The sequence below is a fragment of the Rhinolophus ferrumequinum genome, chromosome 8 (assembly GCF_004115265.2).
Source record: "Rhinolophus ferrumequinum isolate MPI-CBG mRhiFer1 chromosome 8, mRhiFer1_v1.p, whole genome shotgun sequence".
Classification (NCBI taxonomy): domain Eukaryota; kingdom Metazoa; phylum Chordata; class Mammalia; order Chiroptera; family Rhinolophidae; genus Rhinolophus; species Rhinolophus ferrumequinum.
In genome coordinates this window covers 34,249,594-34,276,293 of record NC_046291.1, presented here as the reverse complement: position 1 = coordinate 34,276,293, position 26,700 = coordinate 34,249,594, and the positions used below count along the sequence as shown (strand labels likewise).

Below are 26,700 nucleotides of genomic sequence, written 5' to 3'. Positions count from 1 at the left end.
AGAGTTTCATGTCCTCGGTTATCTTGCATTTGATCTAGTTTTAATGTCCTATTTATAATAATGTCATAACCCATGATAGAGACAATTGTCCTGTATTGTTTCAGAACATAATCTGGCACCTGTATCAATAATTATCATATGTGGCTATTCCATTTTGAAGGGCCAATCCAATAAGATGTTTAATTATCATTTGATAAATGATACTGTAAACTCTTTTACATATATTTTCCCCACCTGATCTTTCTTTAAACTCTTCTACATCCTCCATCCAAAAACAAAATGAAAAAGGTACAGTAACTTGCATGTAATAATAGTAGATATCAAATAGGTATCTGGCAAGTAACTAGTTTTGATCATTCCCCCATGGTATCCAATCCCACTCTCAAAGCCAAGGTAGATACCAGATCAAGAAGAAAAGAAACCATTAATTATAGTTATTTTAGTTGCTGTATAATCTATGCTGTGTAAAATAGCTAGATAGACATTACAGACCAAGGCAGATAAAGGCAACATATTTAACTCTTAAACAGAAATGATTACAAACTTGTTAAAATGGAATTTTCTAAAAGCAGCTGAAATGCAGTGTCCATCAGTCATTTCTAAATGTATATTTTCCTACATGAAATTTTAAAACTTTACATTTTCAGTAGAGTCTCTTTGGCAGTTTCCATGTGTCTCATGACAATGGTCTGAAAATTTGACAGTTCTAACGCCTCCTGGCGATTGTGAAATTCTTCGGTATCAATTAAGCGTAACTTTCTGCAAGAGATAAAAATGAACAGTGATTTAAGTACGAGGTGTTTTTGTATGTAATATTTTGCTATTTGATTCCTTTTCAAAAAATATTTCTAGGTCTTATGACTAAAATTTGTGTTTCATAAAGTTAAATATTCAAGTATACGAGATATAAAATTAAAAGTAATTAACATGATTAAATTCAACAGGAATTCAGTATATTACAAAACTACACTGTGAATTAGAAGGAAGTTGCAATAACTGGGGTTTCATGGACAGTTTAAACTGACTTTTGCTTTCAAACTGGAACCATTAAAACAGGAAAAGAAGTAGGGCTCAAAGTTTCCAGCGGCCACTGCTCTTAAAACAAAAACTGCACCCTCTCTGAAAAGAAAGCAGCCCTGAATGTTAGGAAACCATGGGTAGGGGGAAATGTCACACCTAATAAAGACCCAGTATACGAAAATCTTTTGAACCTGCCTGGTTTTGTTTTTCGTTTTTTAGAAAACATAAGTGTTTACTCCAGTCAACAGCTTTCAATACAACCTCATTTCTGACTACAACACCATGGATCTTTGTAACATTTAAGAATTTTTTCTGGCGGATTAACTAAAATGAAAGAACAATATTACCTATTAGTATCCTTGTACTATTCACCTCAATTTACAGATTCCTTCCCTATTTCCATGGGATTAAGTGATTTCTATGTTAGCTGACAGTAAAAACTGTTAAAAACATCACATTTAATTTTTACTTAAAGACCAACGTAAAATCCTGCTTAGTAAACAAAACACATTTTGAATCTATTTATTTCTATTCCTCTCAAGCTAAAATCCATCTCACAGGTTTCGATGCATTCAGTACACGGCACCAGTAATGCATTAGCCACAGAGTAGGTACAACCATTGCTAGAGCACCCTTGGTAATATGTTCTTCTGGAGCATTCTGGAGCAGTGTAAAGCAATGTTTTAAATAAGACGCTTTGAAAACTTAGCATAATAGCACATTCTAAAGACACTCTGCCCTCTCTTTATACTTCTTGGTCCACATTTTCAGCGTGATCTTGTGTTTTAAAGCTGTAACCGTGTACCAGGGTACGTGAGCATGCAGTGTGCAGCCCTGAGTGAGTAGCTGCTAGGGAAGAAGCCTAGCATTCCTTTGCCCTGAGCCACCAGACCAATCTGCCCTGAAGTTCCTTAGTGTTTGATTTGCAACAGAATTCTAGGCACAGGCCACCCACCTTTTTTGAGACTGAAACCTCTGCAAATAACATTTCCCATTTGGTCAATAGGCTGAATTATTAAGAAGATGGGAAAAATACGACCAGACACGATTCCTACTTTCCCAGGATGATCCCTACAATAAGCTGGCAGGAGAACAGTAGTTTTAACCACTGGTATAAGACTATATATAGAAAGAATCAGAAAAAAGATTCTGCACTAGCTTGAACATGGTTTAGCAAAAGGAGAATGTTTATAAGTCTCTAAAAGTTTTACGGTGATGAGTTTTCTAACCGCCCAAATCTCTTCTTCATCTTAATTTTCTGTTAATAGACAAATAATTCCACACATCACCCAGACTGTGAACCTCATCACCCAGACTGCGAACCTCAGATCTTCTCTGAACGCTTCCTGTGCCTTACCAGCCACATCCGATCAGATGTGAATTTCTGTACACTCAGCTGTCAATCTTGTTTCCCTGCTGCCTCACACCTGCCACAGGCTGAAACCCACCCCAACCCTTGGGTCCGTTAGGCAAGAGGGATTTCAACAATCCTGGACCAACACTCAGGACTGGGCAACAAGTCAGTCTCTGACTTTGATCTTGGGTTCTCAAAGCTAATCTTACTTCTCACCAGAATCAGAATGCCCACCCCCCAAAAAGCCACTCCAAGTGCCTACATTTTTTGCCTGTTCCGTAATTTTTTCCCCTTTCCTAGAATTAGAAACATGTGTTGCTCTTGCCAGTCTCCCTCCTTTGCTACATTAAAAGCAGCACACTCTACGCAGTGTTCTGCAGTTGCTTTTTTCACTTACTAATAATACATCCTGGAGGACTTTCTGTATATTAGCAGACTGAGAGTCTTCTCATCCATACTTTATAGCTGTATAATAGTCCACTGTGTGAATGTACTATAACCTATTGAATCAGTCCACTCGATGGATACATGGTTGTTTCCAGTTGTTCACTACTATCAACAAATGCCACAACAAAGAATCTTAAACCTGTACCATCTCCCACATTTTCAGGTGTATTTATTTGTAAGCTAATTTCCTGAAGTGAGATAGCTGGATTCGAGTGTAAATCAACTGGTGATTTTGATAGATACAGCTAGATTCCCCTCAGACGGGGGTGACTGTTTATCCAAGCCTCACCAACAAAATGGGATGTCAATATTTTGGAACATTGTCAATTTCATACACAATAGAATGATTTCTCAGTGTAGTTTTTACTTCAATCTCTTTGCATTTCTCTTATTATAAGTTACGCTAACCATCTTTTTAATATGTTTAAGAGTGATTTAACTTGTATCCTCTCTGAGTGATGTACAGGAAATGAATCCATAGTGCTCTAATCTAGCAATATTTTCTTGGGCTCACTTTGGTCAAATCATGCATTTAAAAAAATCCATTTTATCTTTTAACATAAGTCTCATTTTTGTAGACATCTGCCTTTGCTATTCGACGATTACAATTTCCAGCCTATACTAATTTCTACACTCACACATATTCTATATACACACACACTCGTACCCTCATATGGACACTACATTTCAAGCACAAATACCTGTGTGCTCCGTTTTGACTGCATTACAAATGCTCTCTGACATGAAGTGGGTTCCGTACGCGTAAACACTGAATAGCGTGAACTGGCACATTCCCATCTAGAGTGCATCCCTTTAGGTTTCCACACGCAGGCACTTCAGAGTCTTTCAGACACTATGTTTGCATTACCATCCCCTCATCCATCGCCACACATAGAGATGTCCTATAACTTCAAGACCTGCTGAGGTTCAGGGCAAAAGACTGGCGCCCAGAGGAAGGACGCCCTGTGTGTTCAGAGCTGGCTTCCACAGAGGAGCAGCGGCCTCACTGCCCCCACCCCCAACACGCACGCTGACAGCAAACACGACGTACGCCTGCAAAGGCAACAGAGGCGTCAAAGGGGTTCTCTTCCCACCCACAGATTGCAAAGCTTCTTTCTCCTTGGTCTGTATCCTGGATGCTCTGAGCTTTGCTTCAGTTGCCGCTACCTCTGCCACCACCACCACAGACACATCCACTATTTACTGCTTCCTTATTTCAGCTTTGTTACTTCTTCTTCTTCCCCTACCTCCTTTCCATTTCTTGTCTCTTGCCTCCTGACACTGTCCAACAAAGTGCAGCCCTTTATGGATAATACTAAGCAGGGGAGCCCCATCTCCTAGTCCAGTGTGTTCTGCCAGTCCACATGCGGATGGACATAAAAGGAAACAACTGTGGTGGCGTTTTGACAGTGAAATGTACTACTGTATGTACACATCTTTTGTGAAAATGATATACTATGTTGTATGACCTACATGCAAAATTAAATGTTGTATGATTACATGCAAAATTAGATCATGGATCTTGTCAGGGAGAGGTATTCGAGCCCCAGTGAGAAAAACATAGGGCAGGGAGATGGCGTCTTCCTATTCCTAAGAGCCAAATTCAAGGAAACAAAGAAACCCACACTCTACAATGAAAAGCTGAAAGAATGTAGTGTGTAGCCTGACTGACCAAAGCCAGTTTTATGCCATGTGTGTATGTCCACGGACATACGTGTTTGGTTATATGAACACAAAGAAAAATATGGAAAGACACCCCACTACATGGTTATCATGCCTTTTGCTGGGTCACTGGAAAGAAGGCCCGGTATGAGGGAAAGAAAGGCTGGTAGGAGTCAGGCAAAGAAAAGAAAAAAAGATTGCACTTAAAAAGTATACATGATAACATTTATATACTTATTTACAATTACATATGTATCTATGGAAATAAATTAAACTTTGTTAAACCAAGGAAGGGAGAAACAAATGGAATGAGGGAGGAAACAGGCCTTAGATTCCACAGACACAGTCATTTTACACGGGGGGACTGGAGAGCCTCTGATCAGATGGTGGCAGAGCTGGGCATTCCAGCTCCCAGGAGCAGGCCCCAGGAGCAAGATTAGAATTAGGTGCTCTTGTGCGCTGAAGATCCTAAATTCAGAAGGAGTTAGAGATGCTGGTGGGTGAACCTCCTCACCCCCAACAGTGCCTGTCAAGGGGGTTCCCAGAGGACAGCCCCTTCTGTACAGTTCTGCTTCTGTAATACTCATAGTTCTTAGCTTTCCCTCTGCTGATCTGCAGGAAGCGAAAATGTGCTCAGTTATTGTGCCTCCGTGTGACCAGGACAATCAATGCAATAAAACCCAGGAGATCCTGGAGACCATGTCACATGTCAGCCAGGTCTGCATTTGGCAGGGCATGAGAAGGGCTCAGACCATCTTGGAGACCAGGCTGCCAGCCTCATAAAACAGGCTCATCCAGGTTTTGAGGGTCCTGTTGGGAGATCTCTACTTAAGAAAAATAACGTATTTTATAAAAACATATGTCCACGGGTGCATATTGCTAGCACGCTCCCCAGTGCCTTGGAAGTGGTGGTGTGAGGGAGGGGATATGACACTGGAGCTTCCAAAATGGGAGGCAAACTGTCCTGAGCCCAGGCCCAAGCTCTTTGGGATCACAGCCCCCACCAGAGTTCAGCTCCTTAGTGATGATGACCATTTAAAATATGTGTGGTATTGAGGTAGGGGATGGGGAAGGGAGAATTGGTTTAGAGATAAAGGCGGTGTTTATTTTTTATTCTATGTATTTCTATATTGTTCATTTAAAATCATGTTTAAATACATTAAATTTGGAATTATTTTTTAAAATTTCAGTTAAAATAGTAAAAGAAATAATTAAGATGTAATAAACTAACTTTCATCTCTTGAAAGAAAAAAGAAATAAAAATCTCAGTGAGGCCAGAAATACTCACTTAAAAGTACTGTGCCACAAATCTAGCACAGCCAACATTATAGGGTTTATTGCGTTCAAGTGATCCTTTATATAATTGCTTGCAGCTAAAAAAGATTTCCTCCAAGGTTTTGGAAGAATTTCCATTCTGAAAAACACAGAGGAAATATTCAATTACCTTCTTTAAAAAATCAAAAGAAAGCATTTTTATAGTCAATGCAGTTTTAGAGTCATAATGGCTTAATTGTAATTTAACAATATGATATATCCTTCAAAGAAATAACAAAACATTCTAATTATGTTTTAAAATATAGAAAAGTCATGCTCTTTATGGATTAGTAAAATTTCAGGATAATACTTAATGCATATGAAATTAGATTTGAATGTTTATCACATAAGGTAATCAATTTTTTCTCCAAATACTTGATCTTATTGAGTTTAAAAATAAACCGTGATGATCAAACAGAAACAGTTGCCGGCTGTTTCATATACATCTTGAAAGATTTTCTTAAGCTGGATACAAAATGTTAAAATTTTCCTTTATTTTTAAAACATTTTAAGTACATAGTCCAGCCTACCTATAGAAATCCCCTCAAACTTCACCTATATTAATGTGTAAAGGTCACTTACAAAATCACAAACACTAACATTCTTATTTAAACACATTTATTCTGTAACTCCTATGACTCGAAGAACCATCTTTTATATATTAAAGATGTGTCATCTTCATCTTTCAGAGTGCATTTGAACATTTACATTGTGTGCTTATAATTTTTTACTCTACTTGATTTTAAACAGGCTTGTTTTATTAAATAGTAAGTTTAATTCACTTTTTTAAAGTTTTGGCCATACCACCTTTACAAGTACAAAGGATGATCTTTATCTATCTCCAGGAAAAAAGCTATTCTCCATAGATGGTATGTTGGAAATGGCTACAAGACTTTTTCTTGTCGTTATAGGAAACAATTTGGGACACTTTTAAATGATATAAAAGAAACAAAGTAAAACTGAATTGGTTACTTAATTATATAAATATAAGTTCTATTCTTCAAATTATTTAAGAGATTTATTCCTAAATGTAAATTATTTTAGGGAAATAAATAACAAGTGGATTTTCCCATTAAATGTGCTACATTTTAATCCATGTAATAAATTGAAATATATTCTATATATGTATATGTTCTGCAACGTTCCCAGTGGGTTCTGGGGCATTCAAATTGCCATCAAGCTTTTATGTCCTATTATATTTGTTGCCTGTGCTGGGAGCTGTGGAGATACAAAGATCTATAACTAGTCTTTCACCAGGGTACTTACATTTTAACCACCTAGGTGTCCATCTGTCCATGTGTCTATATGTCTACCCATCTATCCATCAATTTGTAAACCTAACATATTGGGGCTTAAATATATAAATAAAGATAGTAGGAACAACCAGTTGTATATATGAGATACACAAATTATAAACATATATGAGAAAATAATACGAGTGTATAAATATATACACATACACAGAAATGGTCACATAATCAATATTCATAGAAGAACTTGATCACTTACTCAGCACGATGGGGTAGAAGTTCATCTGCCTTTTTATCACTTTCTTTTTCTCTAGGATCTTTCAGTACAAAATCAACTAAAAGAAAATTGAAAGTTCTGATCAATAACTTTATATTAATTATAGTATAGTCCAAGCAACTGCAAAACCAGTTCTATTAAAGTTTTTAAATTATGTTGTTTTTTAAAATAATGAGCGATTTGTGCACTTATGAATACAAGAAAAATTTTTAAACTATGTCTTTATTTTTGAGAGTATATCTTCTTTCTTAACAATGTCCCTGTTCTTTCATTTGAAAATAATAATAGCTTTTAATATCCTTTATATAATAATTTTCCTTTATAGCTATTCCACCAAAAGTAGTTTTCGTTGAATTGAAGGTCAACAACACATAGTAGTAATAGTTTTCCTTCACTAAAATATATATATATACACACACACAAATATATATGTATATATATGTATATGTATATATGCATATGTACATATATACATGTATATACGTGTTATGTATATATGTGTGTGTATACATATATATATACACACACATGTATATATATGCACACACATATTGCCTTGTTCTCTTTTAAATTGTTTAAGGACACAAAACAATCGTTACAGTAATCAGTAAAGTGACCTACTTCTGCTTCTGTCTTCTGTGATCTTTAATTAACAGCTAATTCTAATTTTTCTGTCTTTCAAGATGCTCTTTCCAAAATGCAAATATGTTATTACCCCCTGCTTAAAACCCTTCAGTGACTCTCCTTTACCTTCCAATGCTTTAAAAAGGCATATACAGCCCTTCATATTATGTTCCCGTCCCAAAATGCACCCTGTGCTTTAGCCACCAGAACTACTCCCGAGCCTGGAAGAGCCTTTCATAAAAGTTGGCCATTGTTCCCACTATTTCCTAGGCCAAGCAGTACACTGTTCCTCGTCCTTCAAGATGCAATTCAGGCGCCCGAGAGTCGTCCCTAACAAGGCAAGCATGACCCATTCTCCCTTAGAGCGTGTCCTCATTGTACTTACTATACTCTGCTTTGTAATTTAGTGATTTGTCCATCTCCCTTATTACACTCTGAACATTTGGGGGACAAAGATTTGGCTCTTTATTTTTATATTACCAGGACACTCAATAAGAGTCATAAACGCAATGAATGTCTTCCTCCCTGAGGGTGCCCAGACAATCCCAAAGCATTATCATTTCTCCAAATTTGAGCACAGCATCAATTACACCACAATTACATCACAACCAACTGGAGAAGAACCGTTTTAGTATAGATTGGAAGTATAGCTTGGAAGGTCCTGCTTCCAGTAGTTTTAATTTAAATGGGTCCAAAAATCAGTACTTTAAAAATAATTCTGATGATTAGTCCGTCTTAGAATCTATTTTTCTATACTATGACCAGCAAACTTTCTATGTAAATGGCCCGATTGTAAATGTTTTCATCTTTGTGAGCCACAAGGTCTTTATCACTCAATTACTCAAGTCTGTTCTTACAGCTCGAAAGCAGACATAGGTAATATGCAAATGAATGTGTGTAGTTGTGTTACAATAAAACTTTATTTTACAAAAACAGGCAGTGGTCCAGATTGAGCCTGTGAGCTCTAGTTTTCCAGCCCCCCATCTATAGCAACCATCTTATAATTAATCACATTCTACTTTATGATATCAGTAATATTCATGTTAATTAAGTAATTAACATTTTATAATTTTCTTCAGTTCTGTCCTTTGTTGAGGGGATATATGCCTACAAATAGAAAGACTGTGCTTTGTTTTGTTTTTTGCTGTGCTTTATCAATAAAACTTGCCTAAGATCTTAAACATTGTAACAGAAATACAAGAAATAACATAATCAATATAATAGTTATAAGTACTCATATAAGTATTAACTTTCAATTTTAAAAAATATCTTTAATGAGACACATTCCAATTCAAAAGCAAAGAAAAATACTGATTTACCTATGGATTTTTTTACACTGAGAAGATAATCTTCTCTCATTTCATCAGATAATGCAAGTATGCTGTCAGTCAGGACTTTCAGATGTTGGGGGATTAAATTTAATACATGTTCTAGCCAAGCATCTTCCATCGGGGCTATGTGGTCCGTATCAATTCCATGGTGAATGTAGTAGTAATATCGCTATTTAAAGGAGACCAAGAAATGTAGATGGGTTTAGCATTATAATAAAAGAAATGTGTTTATCAAACATAAAACTACTGAGCAACATTAACATTTTAGGAGAACAAAGTATTTATAAGTCATAAAAAAGTATGTTGTAAATTAATGTAGGTATTATTTGAAATCTATATTAAAAATATATACATGATATTTCATGAAAATTAAAGCTCTTATCTTAGTTCATAGTATCACTGTAAACCATCAAGTTATATTATCAAATACATCATGTACTGAACAAAGCCCCTGCAGAAGTAGAGTTTAGTGTTTTATAAATAGGTGAAAATTTGGTATGTTAGTTTTTGCTCTTCTATTATTGATAATCAGAAGTAGATCTTAAAAGCTGCAGATGAATCAGTATCTCTACACATTCGTCTCAGAAATATCATACAGCAGGGTTCCAGAAATTTCCAACTGATCTATTAATATTCCATACTATAATTTTGCAGCTGCTATTAAACGTGTGCATAAAATATTCATTTTAAGACATGACAGTATTTCTTTAATAATGGATATTTAACTTCAATATATTTTCTCAAGTTTTATAAGTCACTTATTAGAAAAATATTTAAATATCAAAATACTTTCAAATTAGCAATGTTAAAGTCTTCGATGTGTTTAATTTTTAAAATTCTGTATTTGAAATACTTGAAGAATTTCAATTTCTAAAGTAAGTTAATATCCTTTGTAAAGTGTACATTATATAATTAATTTCTCATAGAAGAAGAAAGACATGTAAAAGCTACACAAGACTGAGACTAGCTTTAACAAAGGGAGCAAGTAAACTGAAGATTCTTTGTTGTCTTATGTGGCAAGGGAAAGAACGATTTTCTCCATTAATCCAACAAAGAAATCTTATGGAACTCCATATTTACTCCTATGTTCACAGAATTTCACAAGAGAGGAATACAAAATAATCTCAAAAGTATTAAAGTATCTTCAAGTACTTCCTTTACTTCAAATTATACAGATGAAAGAAATAGCCTGTTACCAAGATGTCTTTCTCTATTGCAGAAGTGGTCAGTTTTGGAAATGTGCTTTCATCAGAAGTAGCTGACTCTGAGACAGCATCTTGCTGCCTAAAAAAATGACAAACACACTATTTAAATGCATATAAAAGGCAGTTAATTAGTATTACATCAATAGATATAAAGAGATCAGGACTGTCTTCTACTAAATAATAAGGAAAAAATGAATTGTTGAATATTTTATAAATAGAATATATATTTGTTTGGTACCATATTCCTCCCAAGATACCTTCTCCTTATTCATAGAGAGACAGTTATATTGGAAATGTTTTTCAAAATCTAATTCAGAGGCCACATCCTTCTTTATGGGCTTTACTCATTGTTTCTCTTTACTTAAAAATCAAGTTCTCAGAAAAGTTATATGAGTGTTCTTGCATTATTCTTAAACCACGCATGGTTATTTATAAATTTGGGGTTTAAAAGAGCACTGAAAGACAAGACTTGAAATGTAGTTTTGCAGAAGACACAGATACATTTTTTTTTCAAGTTTATTGGGGTGACAATAGTTAGTAAAGTTACATAGATTTCAGGTGTACAATTCTGTATCACATCATCTATATCTCACATTGTGTGTTCACCACCCAGAGTCAGTTCTCCTTCCATCACCATATATTTGATCTCATTTACCTTCATCTACCATCTCCCTCCCCGCTTTACCCTCTGGTAACCACTACACTATTGTCTGTGTCTATGAGTTTTTGTTTCTTTATGTGTTTGTCTTGTTCCTTTGTTGTTTTCAGTTTTATATCCCACATATCAGTGAAATTATATGGTTCTCGACTTTTTCTAACTTATTTCACTTGGTATAATAATCTCAAGATCCATCCACACCAACTCAAATGGCACTATTTCATCTTTTCTCATGGCAGAATAGTATTCCATTGTTTATATATACCACATCTTTTTTATCCATTCATCTATAGAAGGACACTTTGGTTGTTTCCATGTCTTGGCCACCGTAAATAAAGCTGCAATGAACATCAGAGCAGATAATATCTTTATGGATAAATGTTTTCAGATTTTTTTCGGTAGATACCCAGGAGACGGATTGCTGGGTCATACGGTAATTCTATTGTTAATTTTTTGAGGAACCTCCACACTGCCTTCCATAGCGGCTGCACCAGTCTGCATTCCCACTAACAGTGTATGAGGGTTCCTTTTTCTCCACAGCCTCTCCAACACTTGGTACTATTTGACTTGTTAATGATAGCCATTCTGACTGGGGTGAGGTGATATCTCATTGTGGTTTTTATTTGTATTTCTCTGATGATCAGTGATGTTGAGCATCTTTTCATATGTCAGTTGGCCATCTGTATGTCCTCTTTGGAGAAATGTCTATTGAAGTTCTCTCCCCTTTTTTTGATTGGATTGTTTGTTTTTTGTTGTTGAGTTGTATGAATTCTTTATATATTTTGGATATTAGCCCTTTATCAGAGGCATTGTTTCCAAAAATCTTCTCCCATTCAGTTGGTTGCCTCTTTATTTTGCCCATGGATTCTTTTGCTGTGCAGAAGCTTTTTAGTTAGATATAATCCCATTCATTTATTTTAGCTTTTATTTCCCTGGCCTTTGAGATCAAATTCATAAAATCCTCTTTGAACCCAAGGCCCATAAGTTTAGTACCTATGTTTTCTTCTATGCAGACACATTTTTTAAAAGACCATTTCTCTGATTTCCAGAGACATAAAGTACAAGTTAACAATGAGTGATATAAAAACTCATGTACTCCTTTGTATTTATTACTGGCTGTGTTCATATAATACTATTATGTTTATAGCTACAATTCAATTCAAAATCTATACTAAATATGAGCCACATTTTGTGACTTTTTCTGGGGCTCCATTTGTGTGGAAAGGCATAATCCACATCTCTAGGAACAATAAAAAGTTCTGGGATATCTTTAACCTTTTTATCATTGAATGCATCATGCTCTGGATCCCAGCTTCATCTGGAATGGATACAGGTCGGTGATGCTGTATAATAAAATATTCCTTCCCATAACGGTCATATATACCTTAATAAAGTTGGACAAAAATAATACATACCCCAAAAAAAGTTCAGTATTTTTCAATCTAATGTTTTCCAGATATTCAGGGGGAAAATTACTATTATCTTTTAATTCTGTAGCCAGATTAGTCATTAATTCAAGAGAAAGAACAAAATAGAGATTTTTACAGAGTTAAAATTTTTCAGTTTATTCCGCATAGATTCTCATTGAAAGAACTACTAAGCAATGAACATTGGAGAAAAAAAAACAAAAAAAAAAATAAAGAAAGAAAGAACCAAGATGTGAACAGTAGAATGTAAATGTAATATCCTAAGAAATCAGAAAACATGCTAGTAAATCTAAGTCAGTGTTTAAAAAAAAAAGGATGGAGAATTTAAGGATTTGGTAGAAGTAAAATACTATAGAAATATTGTAGAAATAAAATAAACAATAATCATATGGAAATGCAAAGGAAAATTCAGAGCTAAGTTAAAGCATTCCAAGGTCTATTTGTGCTATTCAGGGGGAAAACAGATAAAATGAATTTTAAACTTTAAAAAATAAATTACAATATGTGGTTTTAAATGTTAGGGTAACCACTGAAAAAATAGAAATATATTTGATAGCTTTTAAGCCAATAAGGATAAAGGGAGAAGACAGAAAATCCAATTCAATAGAAAGCAGGAAAAAAGTAGCAAAGATAACATGCAGTAAATATAAAACACAAAATAATTTGGTAGAAGTTAAGCCCTCACATATAAGAAGTACCAATAACTATACACTGTAAAATAGCATTAAATACACTACTGAGGTACAGAAACTCTAAGATTAAATTTCAACAAGCCCATCCTGTTTACAAAAGATATAACTAAAAAAAGGACATAAAATGGTTAAAAAGAAACTTCTGTTTCTTACAACACAGCAGCAAAGATAAGCTGAAAAATGTCCCAGTTCCATTTCATAAATACTGGATAATATGTCACAAAGCTCCTTTTAAATGCATAATGAGCTCAAAAGAAAGAAAGGCAATACGAGGGCGGTGGGGAGCAGAATGGAATGGCGAGGCAAAGCAATGGCAAAACCCAGAGGCCACTGGCTGCCCTTGTGGGGTTGGGGCCTTGAACTTTAATCCCATATGGGTACGGAGATGATTGCGTAATCTTGAGTGAAATGGGGAACTCAAACCAAGACCCCTGTATGAAGCTGAAACCCAAGATGGGCTCTGCCTTCAACCAGAGGAGGCAGGCACGGGGAGTTGTGTAAAGAAAGATCATCTGTTTTAGCCAGAACAGTGTGTTGAGAAAATGTTATTCATAAAAATGTGTCACCAAAGGCCTACCACCCCATTTTTGAGGGTTTTGAGGGTTGATTTGACACTATTTGAGTGACTTGAGAATGCTTAATCAGAGAAAGTGACATAAGTGGGTCAGGCTGGTAATATCCTAGAGGCGCCTGGCAAAGCAAACTCCAAACCACTCTACAGAGGCACATGCTCATAATCCAGCTTCACGGGACTCCCACAAAAGCCCCTTCCCTTTGTAAGCACAGAGTACTCGCTGTCCTCCCTTCAAGACGGTCATCCAGCCAGTAAAGTGCCACATGGGGAACAGTAAAACAGGGTTCTGTGGGTGAGTTACTTTGCAATGTGTCATGAAACTCTACTGGTTCACAAATGGCATTGTGCGCACCTTGAGTCATAATGAAAAAAAAAAGCGGGTACTGAGCTACTAGCAGGAAGATGAGAGGAAGCAAGCACAGAGGAAGCAAGCACACTAGTGACGCACATCTGCAGTGCTCTTCATAAACGGATCTAAAACTCAGACCAGGCAAGCCCAGGCCCCGCTCACACTGCTGATCACTTCACACCAATTCCTTCCTGTTCTACACAAGGAGACTCACAACACAAGGAAGTCACCACATCACCTGAGCTAATGAGATGGGGGGAATAAAACTGCCTCAAACCTCCCACCAGCTGCCATGGCTAACACCAGACTCCTAGACATTTTGCTCTCTTAGCCAACATCAAGTATTAACATGGGTCTCTTTTTAGCCCATGATATTTAAAAAAGGGACATGCTTATAGGGTGCAGCTCAATCTTTCATTATTTATACCCTGACCTCCTTCCAACAAGGCTTTGGGGCATCCTTAGAGATGCACAGAATTCTTATATTTTTAGATAAAAAGTTCCCAGGGGCTCTGACTAGGATAATGCACACTGGTTAGCTTACAGAACTTACATAATGACGTTAACAAGAGTACTTCTAAAGTTTTCTCGTTCCTTATGTGGAGATTTGCTCTTCGATTTGGAAGTAGATGGTCCAGCATGACTATCATCAACTTGGTCTAACAGTTTGCCCTTTTTTCTAAGGTGTTCCATGTATTCAGCTGAATTTTTAAAAAAGCACAAGTTAGGCATCCAAAAAGTAAGCTAAAACATTTAAGTGGTTAAAATAAAATACTAAAGCACTTTTCAAGAAAAAACTACATGCTTTAAGTTCTCAAGTAACCATAAGTACAATTAATTGTTTTTCACTCTCAGGAAACTACTCTTGTTCTATGTTATTATAATAGAAACAACTGACTATTTCAAGAATACTCAACTAATTTATTTTATATTTTGAACAATATCTAATAAATTCAATTAATCAATTATATTTTCATTAAACCCTCTTAAAATGAACACGATTAAAATTATGATAAAAACAGAACACAAAAATATTTCAGAACATTTAAAGAACCATGATGACGAAAATGTTAATATTCAATGTAATCAATCTGATGAGTCAAAATAATAAAAAATATTAAAATGACTAATTTGCAAATAATGTTTACATCTTATTAAACTCCCACTTAGAAAAAAATTCTTACTCTTTGATACAGAAGCAAAGTCTGACTATAATAAATCAAAATTTTATTATAAACATTCCAACTCACAGAATATCAGCTTTTATGACATTTGTAATAGCCCAAAATAGCTAAGAACTGGAATCAATTATTTTCTGAGGGAAAACATTTAGGATAAATTTTTCTACTTGATATACAGATCATTTCAGTTTTACAGTTTCACTACTCTATTAGCTAAATGTCATACGATTTTATTACTCTAGAAAATTTTCTTAGATCTAAGTTTGAATATTAAAGTTCTTACCATATGATTGTTCATTTTTAACACTAAACTGTTCCGGAATATCATCATCCTGCTTTATACTCAAATGGAATGATGGAGCTGCCTGCTGCCACTGGGGCTTTGTACTCACCTGAAATATGAAATTTAAATAGCACTAATAAAACAAGATCAGGAGAAAAAACACATTTTTCATGAAATTCATGAGTATTTATAAACACAGACATTTCTCCAGGAAACCAAAACATCTGGAAAGAAGGCACAAACACTCAATGGCAAATCTCATTCAAGCCTGGGAATGGTCTTGGTGTGTGACATTTGGAAGACATTACCAACGGCCCTGCTCCTGGTTAGATGTGAGCGCCTGTTACCTAACACTGGGGAGTTCATTCCAGAGAGTACACTCACACCCAGATATTGGTAAGTGTTTTTTAGGTGTTCCATTTTAATGAGGCACTCTCTGTCGGGTCCAATGCTAATGAGTTCCAGTACATTCCACCTCCAAAAGCTCTTCCTGTTCTCATGACTTTAAGTGTCTCTAGATTACTCTGGAAACTCACAAATATATTCCACTGTTTAAGGCAGGGGTAACGAATTCTTATACTTACATGATTTGGGCAGGTATCCTAAAAGAGGGAGGGAAGGCTAGTGAAGATATCTAATTGGCACTCAGCTTCAGTGCTGGGCAACAGTAGAGGGTGGCAGGGACTGTGGCAGACCGGAGAACACCTAGGTCTTTCAAAAGGCAACAACTCAAGCCAATTATTGCAATACCAGAGCACAGACCCACTGTTACTGGAATCTATGGCCCTTCGGTAAACCCAGATGGAAAGATTTTAAAGTAATATATACCTATTTTTTAACACTGACTAACAAACTATTGAGTTTGTGTCTTTCTTTCAGACACAAACTAATTTGATAGCCCACACTTATATTGGCAGGTCCTTCTTCCTGGTTTTACTCTCCCCAATCCCTTATTCCTGCTTCCAAATCAACTACCTATTGCACAAAAGTTCTTGTTTCAGGCTCTTCTTTAACAGGAAAATAGACTAAGACAATTTATAAATTAATGCTTTTCCGTCCATCCATCTGCCTTTCCATCCTTCCACTCTCATCTTATTCCATAAAGGATATAAGATTTGTGGGAGTGCTATGAGTGAGATATGCACCAAGGGTGAGAATTAGGTCACCAGTTCACAGAGGCTGGCCACCACCAGTTCTGGGTTACCTTGGTTTTAACAAGGATCACCTCCAGAAGCATGAAGGTCTGTAATGAAAATCACTCTGCATCTTAACTACGGCCAGAAAATTTTATCCAAGTCTCAACCTCAATATTCAAATGAAAGTTCTTAAAAAAAAAAAATCAATGGATTTTTATAAAAATCTCTTAAAAACATCTCCCTTAAAACTCAAAGAATGCTGAAAAATGTAAGATACTGCCAAATATGAACACAAAACCAGGTTTAAATCAGCCAACAAAAGCATTTTAGACGATTATATGCCACCAACAGGAAACTCAGCCACTGAATATTATTAATAAATATGGAAATTTAAAGTAAGTTTACATTTCTAAACCTAAATACTAATAAGACAAAACAAACTAAAAGCAATTTTTACTTTCTTCAGTTTTAAAATGTGTTAAATTTTTAAAGAGAAAATAAAATATCTATTCCATCTCATGTTTGTCTTTTAGACTAGAAAATTTAAGATAGATTTTGGAGAACTAGAGAAAACATGCTATCGTTCAATTCCCCAGCACTTGACATGATAATCAGGTTATCAATAAAAGCATATTTTCAATTAAAATATGTATTTTAAAATATTCAATACAATTCATCTAAGAATATTAATTCAAGTTTCTAAATGAAAAACGTCCTTCATTTTAAATTATCAGGAATATTTTCTATACAAAGCTACACAAACTCAATTGTAGAGTTTGTTCTCAGCTATTAAAATATCTTTCAAAAAATAATGTTTTGGATGAACCTTCAAAGCATTTGATGCTAAGTGAAATAAGACAAACATAAAAGGACAAATATTATATGATTCCATTTATAAAAGGAATAAGGAACCTAAAGTAGTCAAATACACAGAGACAGAAAGTAGAATGGTGGTTGCCATGAGCTGCGAAGAGAAGGAATGGGGAGTTAGTGTTTAATGGATAAAGCTTCAGTTTGGGAAAATGAAAAGAACTCTGAAGATGGATGACGGTGACGGTTGCACAACAATGTAAATGTAATTAATGCCAGTGAACTACATACAGTTCAATTGAAAATGGTTAAAATGGTAAATTTTAGTTATGCATATTTTACCACAATTAAAAAAAAAGTCAAGTTTGCCTTGAACGTCCACTTAAGCTCTACTTCCAGGAGTCACAAGATCAAACTCAATGGCACTGAACTCAACATAATTACTAGATGGTAAAATTTATTACAATAAAGTATATCTTACCCAGCACTTATCAATTGAAAATGTCTATTAACTGCCTCTTCCACAGGACAATGACAATTTATATTCATAACAATAAAAAAAGAATGGCAAGATCTGAGGAATCTTCTGTGGCATAGCAGCATTTCACTGTTGGAAGACATTTCTCAAAGATCATCAAATCAACTCTGCTCATATTCAAACTCAGAAACTGAGGCTCAGGAGTGACCCTTCTTAGATCACAGAGTCATTAGTGACAAAGCTGTAACCTGAGGCTTCATTTCCTAACTCCAACACTTAGTATATACTTTCTACTAGTCCATTTTAGAAATTGTTTTAGCCAGCATATTCAAATATTCTTTACATAAGTAGGAAATTATAACTTACAGTTACTTTATTAAGATAGTTGTTTTTCATAATATGTGCATCTCAGAATTTCTCCATCAGAAAATAATAAAATGGAGCACAAAATTCAAAATCAGAAATTTAGTTACTTACAAGTTTAGAAACTAATAAACATTTTCAAAAGGGCAAAAAATCAATGACAGCATCTAGGTAAGTTACCGAAGCCAACTGTGGTAAAACTCTTCCTGGTGTCTTGGATTTTTCTTTGCTGGCTGATTTGTCCTGCATGAAAAATATGAAAGAAAAACAAATGTTTACTCTGTTAATGCTAAAACTGATTCTCTCAACCAAATTTTACAGAGGGTCTACTATAAAGTAAAGCGCATACTATCCAAAATATTTAGACATACTCTACCACTTTTTAAATTCTCAACGTTTGCCTTAGACTTGCTTCCTTTATAGCAAGCGAAGAAAGAAAAATGGTACCCAACAATACTAATCAGAAAGTTTTAAAAAGTGTGCAAAGCCTTTTATTGATTACATCATCTTCTGGGAATTTATCTGCACCCCATTAGTGTCCAGGGCTTACTCAGCTCCACCTCCCTTCTCTGTCACTAAAATATCATTTTTGTCCTATTGACTCTACTCCCTAACCTGACAATGTATTCAGGATAACAAACCCTCAAGTTGCCCTACGTAACATTTGTACTTTTTAGCAACAACTTTCAGAGAAAAGTTCTATCTCCTTAGAGCACAGGATGACGCCATAGAAGAAGTTTCATCTAGGTTAAGAGCAAGCGCTGTTAGTAATGATACTTCAATCTATAAAGCAGATAGTGTCAGTTGCACTTTTTGCCAATTGTCAATTTATTGCCCCTCAGCTCCAAATCTACCCGTTTGCTTTCCTTTGTGATGCTGGAACAGAACCCTACGACATTTCTCCTTTGCCAACCAGCACTAATATTATAAAGAGTGCTAAAAGAACAGTGTAAGTGCAAGAGACTTTTCTTCCTGGTTTCAATGCCTTTTCTTGTTGCTCCATGGCGTGGCCGCCAGACGTAAGGATCCTTGCCTATGGGCCCCTTCCCAGCCTGCGGTGTGTGGCTGGCCCTGTGGCAGACACTCTCTTGCAAGTTTCATTCACATCTCTTAGGGCAGCTTTCCAGCAAGTTTTCCTTACATCACAGAGGAGACTTCCTTTCAAAATTTTCAGCATGCAAGCAGATGGTTTTCTCGCTTCCCAGCCCAAGCTTGCAACACCTCAGTGAACATCTTTGCCGCTCAAAGAGGCCATAGCCCCGCCCTCTCCAAGAAGTCTTAATAGGAGCTTTGGGTAAGGGATGGCTCTTCCAAGTTTCTTCCTTGAGCAGTCTCCCTTAGACCTGGTGAAAGTGGCTGCTCCTATGTGTGCTAGTCATATATCCTTTAAAGCTACATTGTCCAAAACAGTGTACCTGTAGCTACTGACTACTTGCAATGTGGCTCATCTGAAGTGAGATGCGTTTAAGTGTAAAACAGATACAGATTTTTAAGATTTGGTACAAAACATAAAGTATGTAAATTATACCTTGTCAATAATTTTTGATATTGATTATGTTTGATATTGCTTACTTTATGTGCGGTGTATTGTTTTAAGAAATTTACATAAATTATCTCATTTAATTATCTTTAAAACTCTATGAGGTAAGCAGTGTTGTAGCATTTTTGTGCTTACTGTATAGATGAGGACTTCGTATATGATGTGGTTTTTGCCCCTACAAAGCTCACAGTCCAGTTAATATTAAAAACTGTGTGCTTCCATCCAGGACAGGAGGTGGTGTGCAGCAGAGTATTCAAAGAAAGTTTCGAAAAGAGAAAGGATGGAAGCTAAGCCTTGAAGCACATTTGGATTTTACATAGAACAGCAGCAGGGAGCTTACTGAAGACAGAGAAAGCATGATGAGGACTCCAGAGGAAACGGTGTGCCTCCTCCATCCTTCTCTCCCCCCTGCCACTGCTAGCGAGGAGGCCTGGTGTTCCCCGGCACAGCTGCAAGGTGGAGGAGGGCTACCTGGCCTACATCAGACTTCACATAAGCAAGGGGTAACCTTTGTTGGGTTAAGTCTCTGAAATTTGGGGGTCTGCCTGTTGTGTCACCTAGTATTAATTACTCTTACTAACAGAGTCACCAATATGCCCCTCAGTAGCTCCCTGTTAAAATCTGGCACTTTCTTCAAGACCAATATCAAAAGTTTAGATTTTCTTTCTTAACTACAATTGCATAACAACTGAAGTGCATAACACTGCTTTGGTAACTTTCTTGTGGTTTAAATTCTGTCTGGAATGTAACGTGTGTGTGTGTGTGTGTGTGTGTGTGTGTGTGTGTACTGATCCTGCTCTCCTAGCCACTCACCCTGCTCCATCTCAGTCTACCGAATCAGTCTTATAGAGCTGGATAAACTAACTTTAACATAACTTTTTCTTAGAAAAGTTACAAATTGGTTAACCAAACCCTTAAGAGAAGAAAGAATTGCAATGAGCTACAGACAGTGCTTCTGGAAAGTACAAAGAGCAGATTAGGTGGATGTTTCATACGTATCCAGTGCCATACCACAAACGGTTCTGTTTTTACAATTCCCACAGGATGTGAAGGAAAACATGAGCACAACATTTTCAAGCTAAAAGGTGCAACAGGGATTCTCAGAATGGAAGGCTTCCCTTTGGAGAGAATGGGAGTGTGGCAAAGGCCTGAAAAGAGTGCAGCTGTGGATGACAGGGAATTAAGGTTCTGGGATTTTCATACCAGGACACAGAGGCCATTCAAAGGAGGTCAATTGGATTGGAGCCACAACAGATGTACAAGACACCTTGTTCAACACCAGTCGCCTACACAACCGCCCACACCCCTGACTTCTTCAGGTCTCTGCCCCGCGCATTCTGCATGCTGAGCTCTCACACCCAGTCTCATCAGCACCCTGGGTGGAGAAGGATGGTGAGGGCCTTAATGTTCCCTTCTTATACTGTAGTGCAGAATGTACACCTCATAGAAGGTTTTACAAACAATGGTTCTCTGGCCAACAAAGAAGAGCAGCCATGCATAAGCCAGAATGCCATCTAGCTAAGTAATACTGTTCTTCAATAAAACCAGAGAGATGGATTTTAAGTAATAGCTACATATTTTTTAATGCTGACAAACAATTCTATTTTAGTCTGTATTTTATTTTCAGATGATAACTTAGGCAGAGGCTATCTTTCCCTCTGTTTTGGAACTCTTCTGAGGCTGGCCCTAAGGAAATATCATTGACTTTTTTTTTTTTAATCACACAAATCTTGCGCCTCACATCCTTTCCCACCCTCTGGCCTCACCTCTGATTCTACACATGGCTGCAGTAAACAGTTCTGCTGGATTCAATTCACGTAGGAATGAGTGTTTCACCTCAGGATAATGTCATTTGCTTTCTGTGGTAGGGCTTCTCCAATGCCATAGGACTCTCTCATAGGTAGCCCCTTTGGCACACACACACATGCACAGCCAGAGTGGGTGGGAGTTAACATCCTCTGGAGCAACTTCCACCAATGTGGGATGAGAGCTGATGGGTAAATGCTACCCCCAATCATCCTCAAGTGGACAATTCCAGAAAGATTTTATAAGCTGCTCAGAAGGTCATGGCAGGATCACCCCAGTTGCCTAGTGTGACAACCAACTTGGTAACACATCCTCATATTGGTTCTCCTTCTTCCTAGTTTTACTCCCGCCTGTTTCCTGGGGTCACCTCCCAAATAAAGTACACACAAATTCCTTTCCTCAGGCCCTCCTTTCACTTAAAAACAAGCTAAAACAACTTAAAAATCAGTCATCTTCCATACTTCTGTCTGCCCTTCCATTCTTCCAGTTTCATCTAGCTTCATAAAGGATTTACGACTCGTGGGAGTGCTATGTGCACAAAGGGTGAGAATAAGGTCCCCAGCTCACAGACGCTGGGAGCCAACAAGGCTGGGTCACCTTTATTTCAACTATAGGGATCACGTCTAGAAGCATGAAGGTCTGTAATGAAAATCATTCTAGGTCTTAAATACCACAGGAAAATTGTATTCAAATGTTAACCTTAATATTCAAATGAAATTTATTTTATTCAATAGATTTTTTAATATCTCAAAAATATAATTTATCTTAAAAGACATAAAACCCAAAGTACACGGATGAAAAATTGCAAGATATAGTCAAATATAAACACACTATAAGGTTTAAATCAGCCAACAAAAGCATTTTACATAATTATATGCCTCACTGGCTAGAAAAAATTATTCATCTCAGCTACTGATCATTTATTCAGCTAGTAAACTTAAATTTATTTGCTATTTCTATACCTATATATTAGTAAAATGAAAAAAAACTAACAGCAATATTTTTTTCACTTTTAAAATTTGTTAAGTTTTTAAGGAGAAAATAACAACGTCTATTTTGTTTCAGGTCTTTGTCTTTTAAACTAGAAAACTTCAAATAGATATTTGCAGAACTAAAAAAAAGGTGCTATCATTTTATTTTATAGAACATGGTATGATAATCTTGGCATTACCGATATAAATGGGTTCACAATTAAAACATGTACTTTGAAATGTTCAAGATCATCTAAAATTTTTATTCAATTTTTTTTAAGCTGAAAGAATCTTTCATTTCAAATTGTTAGGAATCTTCTCTGTATAAAACAATGCAGACTCCATTTTATAGCTCATTCTGAGCTTTTAAAATATTCTGTAAAACAAATGTTTGCATTGAATTTCCACTAAAATTCAACTTCGAGAAATCACAAGTGTGTAATTCAAGGCATTAAAGTCAACATAATTATTAGATAGTAAATTTTATTGCAGTAAAATCTAACTTGTCTAACACTTTATCAACTAAAAATGTCTTCTAACTACATCTTCTACAGGACAACAATAATTTAAAGTCAAAAATAATGAAAAGGCTGTAGCACAGCATTTTACTGCTGGAAGAGGCACCTCCTCAGAGATCATGAAACCAACACTTCTCATTCTCAAACTCAGAAACTAGGGCTCAGAGAAGTGACCACCCAATAGTAACAGAGCAGTTAGTGACAAAGCTGTAACTCATGTTGTTTTCTGATTCCAACACGGCTTCTGCTAGACCATCTTCACAATTCATTTATTCAGAATTCTCAAATATTCTGTACATACTAGGTAATTATAGCTTATACTTCCTTTATTAAGATAATTATTTTTCCTAAGATACTCGTATGCACCTCATAGATGTTCTCCGTCAGAAAAGAATTAAGTGGAGCACAGAATTTAAAATGAGAAATTCAGTAACTTATTTGCAAGTTTGAAAACCAGTAAACATTATTATAAAAGCAATATAGTATGAAGATATATTGGTAAATTACCGTAGACAACTGTGGTAAAAATCTTACTGGTAACTTGGATTTTTCTTTGCCGGCAGATTTATCCTGCATGAAAAATATAAAAAACAAAACTGTTCACTCTGTTAATGCTAAAATTGATTCATTCAACCAAATTTTACAGGGTGTCTAATATAAAGTAAAACACATATCATTCAAAATATTCTAAAATGTTTTACAGATGGTATGATACTTTTGTACAGAAACCATAAGGAATCCACGAAAACTACTAGAGCTAATGAATGAGTTCAGAAAGGTTGCAGGATTCAAGATCAATACACAAAAATTAATTGTACTTCTAGACAACTAGCAATGATTAATTCAAAATCGAAATTAAGAAACAAATCCACTTACAATAGCATCAAAAGGAATAAAATACTTAGGAATAAATTTAACAAAAGACATGCAAGACTTGTTCAATGAAAGCTATAAAACATTATTGAGATAAATTGAAGACCTTAATAAATGGAAAGACACCCTATGTTCATGGATCAGAAGACTAACATTTTTAAAATTCAACACTCCCTCCATAATCTATGGATTCAACACATTCGCTATCAAAATTCCAACTGCTTTTTTTGTAGAAATTGACAAGTTGATTGTAAAATTCACATGGAAATGTAAGGTACCCAGAACAGCCAAACAATCTTCAAAAAGAACAAAGTTAGTAGACTCACACTTCCAGATTTCATAACTTACTAAAAGCTACAATAATGAGGATTGCACAAGAATAAAAATATAGATCAAAGAAATAGAATGGGCAATTGGTTTTTGACCAGGGTACCAAGACAATTCAGTGGGGAACTGGTCAGATCTTCCGGGGAATTTATTTAAATCTAATTAGCATCCAAAGTTTACTCAGCCGCACCTTCCTTCTCCATGGCTAAAATATTTTTTCTTTTTTCCAGAGTTCTCCACTTCCTAAGGTGACAATGTATTCAGGTTAATGCATCCTCAAATTAGTATAAGTAACATTTGTACTTTAGCAGTAACTTTCAGAGAAGAACACCTCTACCTTCTTCGCAATAGAGAATAGTTCTATGGTAGGAATTACATCTAGGTAAAAAGAAGCACTGTTAAGAATGATTCTTTGATTTATAAAACAGATAATATGAGTTGTGCTTTGGCCAGTTATCAATTTCTTGCATCTCATTATCAAATCTATGCTTTTTGTCCTCCTTTGTGATTCTTGAGCAAGACTCTATAAATATTTCTCCAGCTGGCACAATATTTATAGAGGGTTCAAAAGAGACAGTATAAGAGAAAGGGCATTTGCCTCCTGGTTCCAGTGCTTTTTCTTGTTACTCCCATGGTGTGGCTGCCAAGCACTGAGCATCCTTGCCGGTGGGCATCTTCCCAGCCTGTGGTGTGTGACTGGCCCAGTGGCAGACACCCTCCAGCAGGTCTCACTGTTATCTGTAAGGAAGCTTTCCGGCAAGTTTCCCTTGCACCACACAGGAAAACCTCCTTTCAAACTTTTTAGCATGCAAGCAGGTGATTTTCTCACTTCCCACATTAATACTTAACACGCTGATTTGCATAACTGTATAGTGCTCTACTGTATAAACATAATGCAATTTATTCATTCTACTCTCTTGTGAATGAACATTGAGTTTATTTCCAATGTTTCTCTATTACAAAAGATGTTTGGCATATATTTTAGTATACACACAATTCTTGTATCTCACGCACACCAATATAGTGTGAATATAATATACATATATAATATTATATATATATTTCACATGTGTATGTGCATACCTGTTTTTGTCCCTTCATTTAATTCCATTGGTAAACTTGTCTATTGTAAACAAATTGTTTCATATTGCCTATATTACTATGACTTCATAATAGGTCGTAAAATCTATAAAGCAATTCTCTCATTTTTCTATTCTTAAAAATTATACACAATCTTGACCTTTTCTCTACCATGTGAATTTCAGGATGCAAGTTGCATGCAAGGGTTTGGAACTGTGATAGAAACATACTGAATTTCTAGAATAATTTGGAGAAAACTGACATTATAATAATATTGACTCATTTCCTATATGAACATTTCTTTATTCAGATTCTGGAAGTATATCCCTCAAAAACATTTTATAATAGTCTTCATATGTGTCTTATACATCTTTTGTTAGACTGTTCTCAAGTATAAATATTTTGGATGGAAAAATCTATGATAGGATCCAAACAACTGACAAAGATTTTTTAATTCCAATGGACTTGTAAACAGGGAAACATCTGTGAACATTGCATCTACTTATAATAATTTCCCTGATGTTTCTTCTTTGATTGTCCCAATCAGATATCCATGTTTTTCTTCCTGCTCTGTGACTGGAAGGCTGAATTCTGTGGATGGGCATCATTTGGGCTCCTGAAGGGGATTAAGCCATAAGAGGCACCAGTAGGAGACCAGAGAGCAGAAGGAGAGGGAGTTTAGGATATTTCTTTCCTAGTACTCCCTATTTCACATCTTTCTGGTAGTGGCTGAATTCCTCCAGAGCTCAGCCTCTGCCACGAAGCTACCATGTTTCCCCGAAAATAAGACCTAGCCAGACAATCAGCTCTAATGCGTCTTTTGGGGCAAAAATTAATCAAAGACCCGGTCTTATAGTATAGTAAAATAAGACCGGGTCTTATACTGAATTTTGCTCCAAAAGACGCATTAGAGCTGATTGTCTGGCTAGGTCTTATTTTCGGGGAAACACGGAACCATTGCAAGCCCCATACTTCTGAAAATTGTGGATGTTCAGTTCCTTTGACCTGCCCGTCCAAGGAATGGCAATGGCTTCCCATTACTATTAATTCTTACAGGAGGAGTCATCCCTGTTGGTTCCTTCCTTAACCTTGCCCACACCTCTGCAAATGGTCTCTTTACAAGCTTTCTTCAGTCAAATTCTTTTGAGAA

The 26,700-nt window shown here is 36.0% G+C and overlaps 1 protein-coding gene across 1 annotated transcript in view; it reads right to left on the bottom strand.

Moving 5' to 3' along the window:
• Positions 1-26,700, bottom strand: part of DNAH7 (dynein axonemal heavy chain 7) — a 213,555-nt gene that overhangs the window by 184,461 nt on the left and 2,394 nt on the right. The window contains 9 exon segments of the mRNA XM_033111796.1: positions 640-759; positions 5,772-5,897; positions 7,307-7,382; positions 9,268-9,448; positions 10,476-10,563; positions 14,738-14,885; positions 15,649-15,757; positions 18,616-18,678; positions 23,778-23,840. Of these exon segments, the coding sequence (XP_032967687.1) occupies positions 640-759; positions 5,772-5,897; positions 7,307-7,382; positions 9,268-9,448; positions 10,476-10,563; positions 14,738-14,885; positions 15,649-15,757; positions 18,616-18,678; positions 23,778-23,840 (974 nt within the window).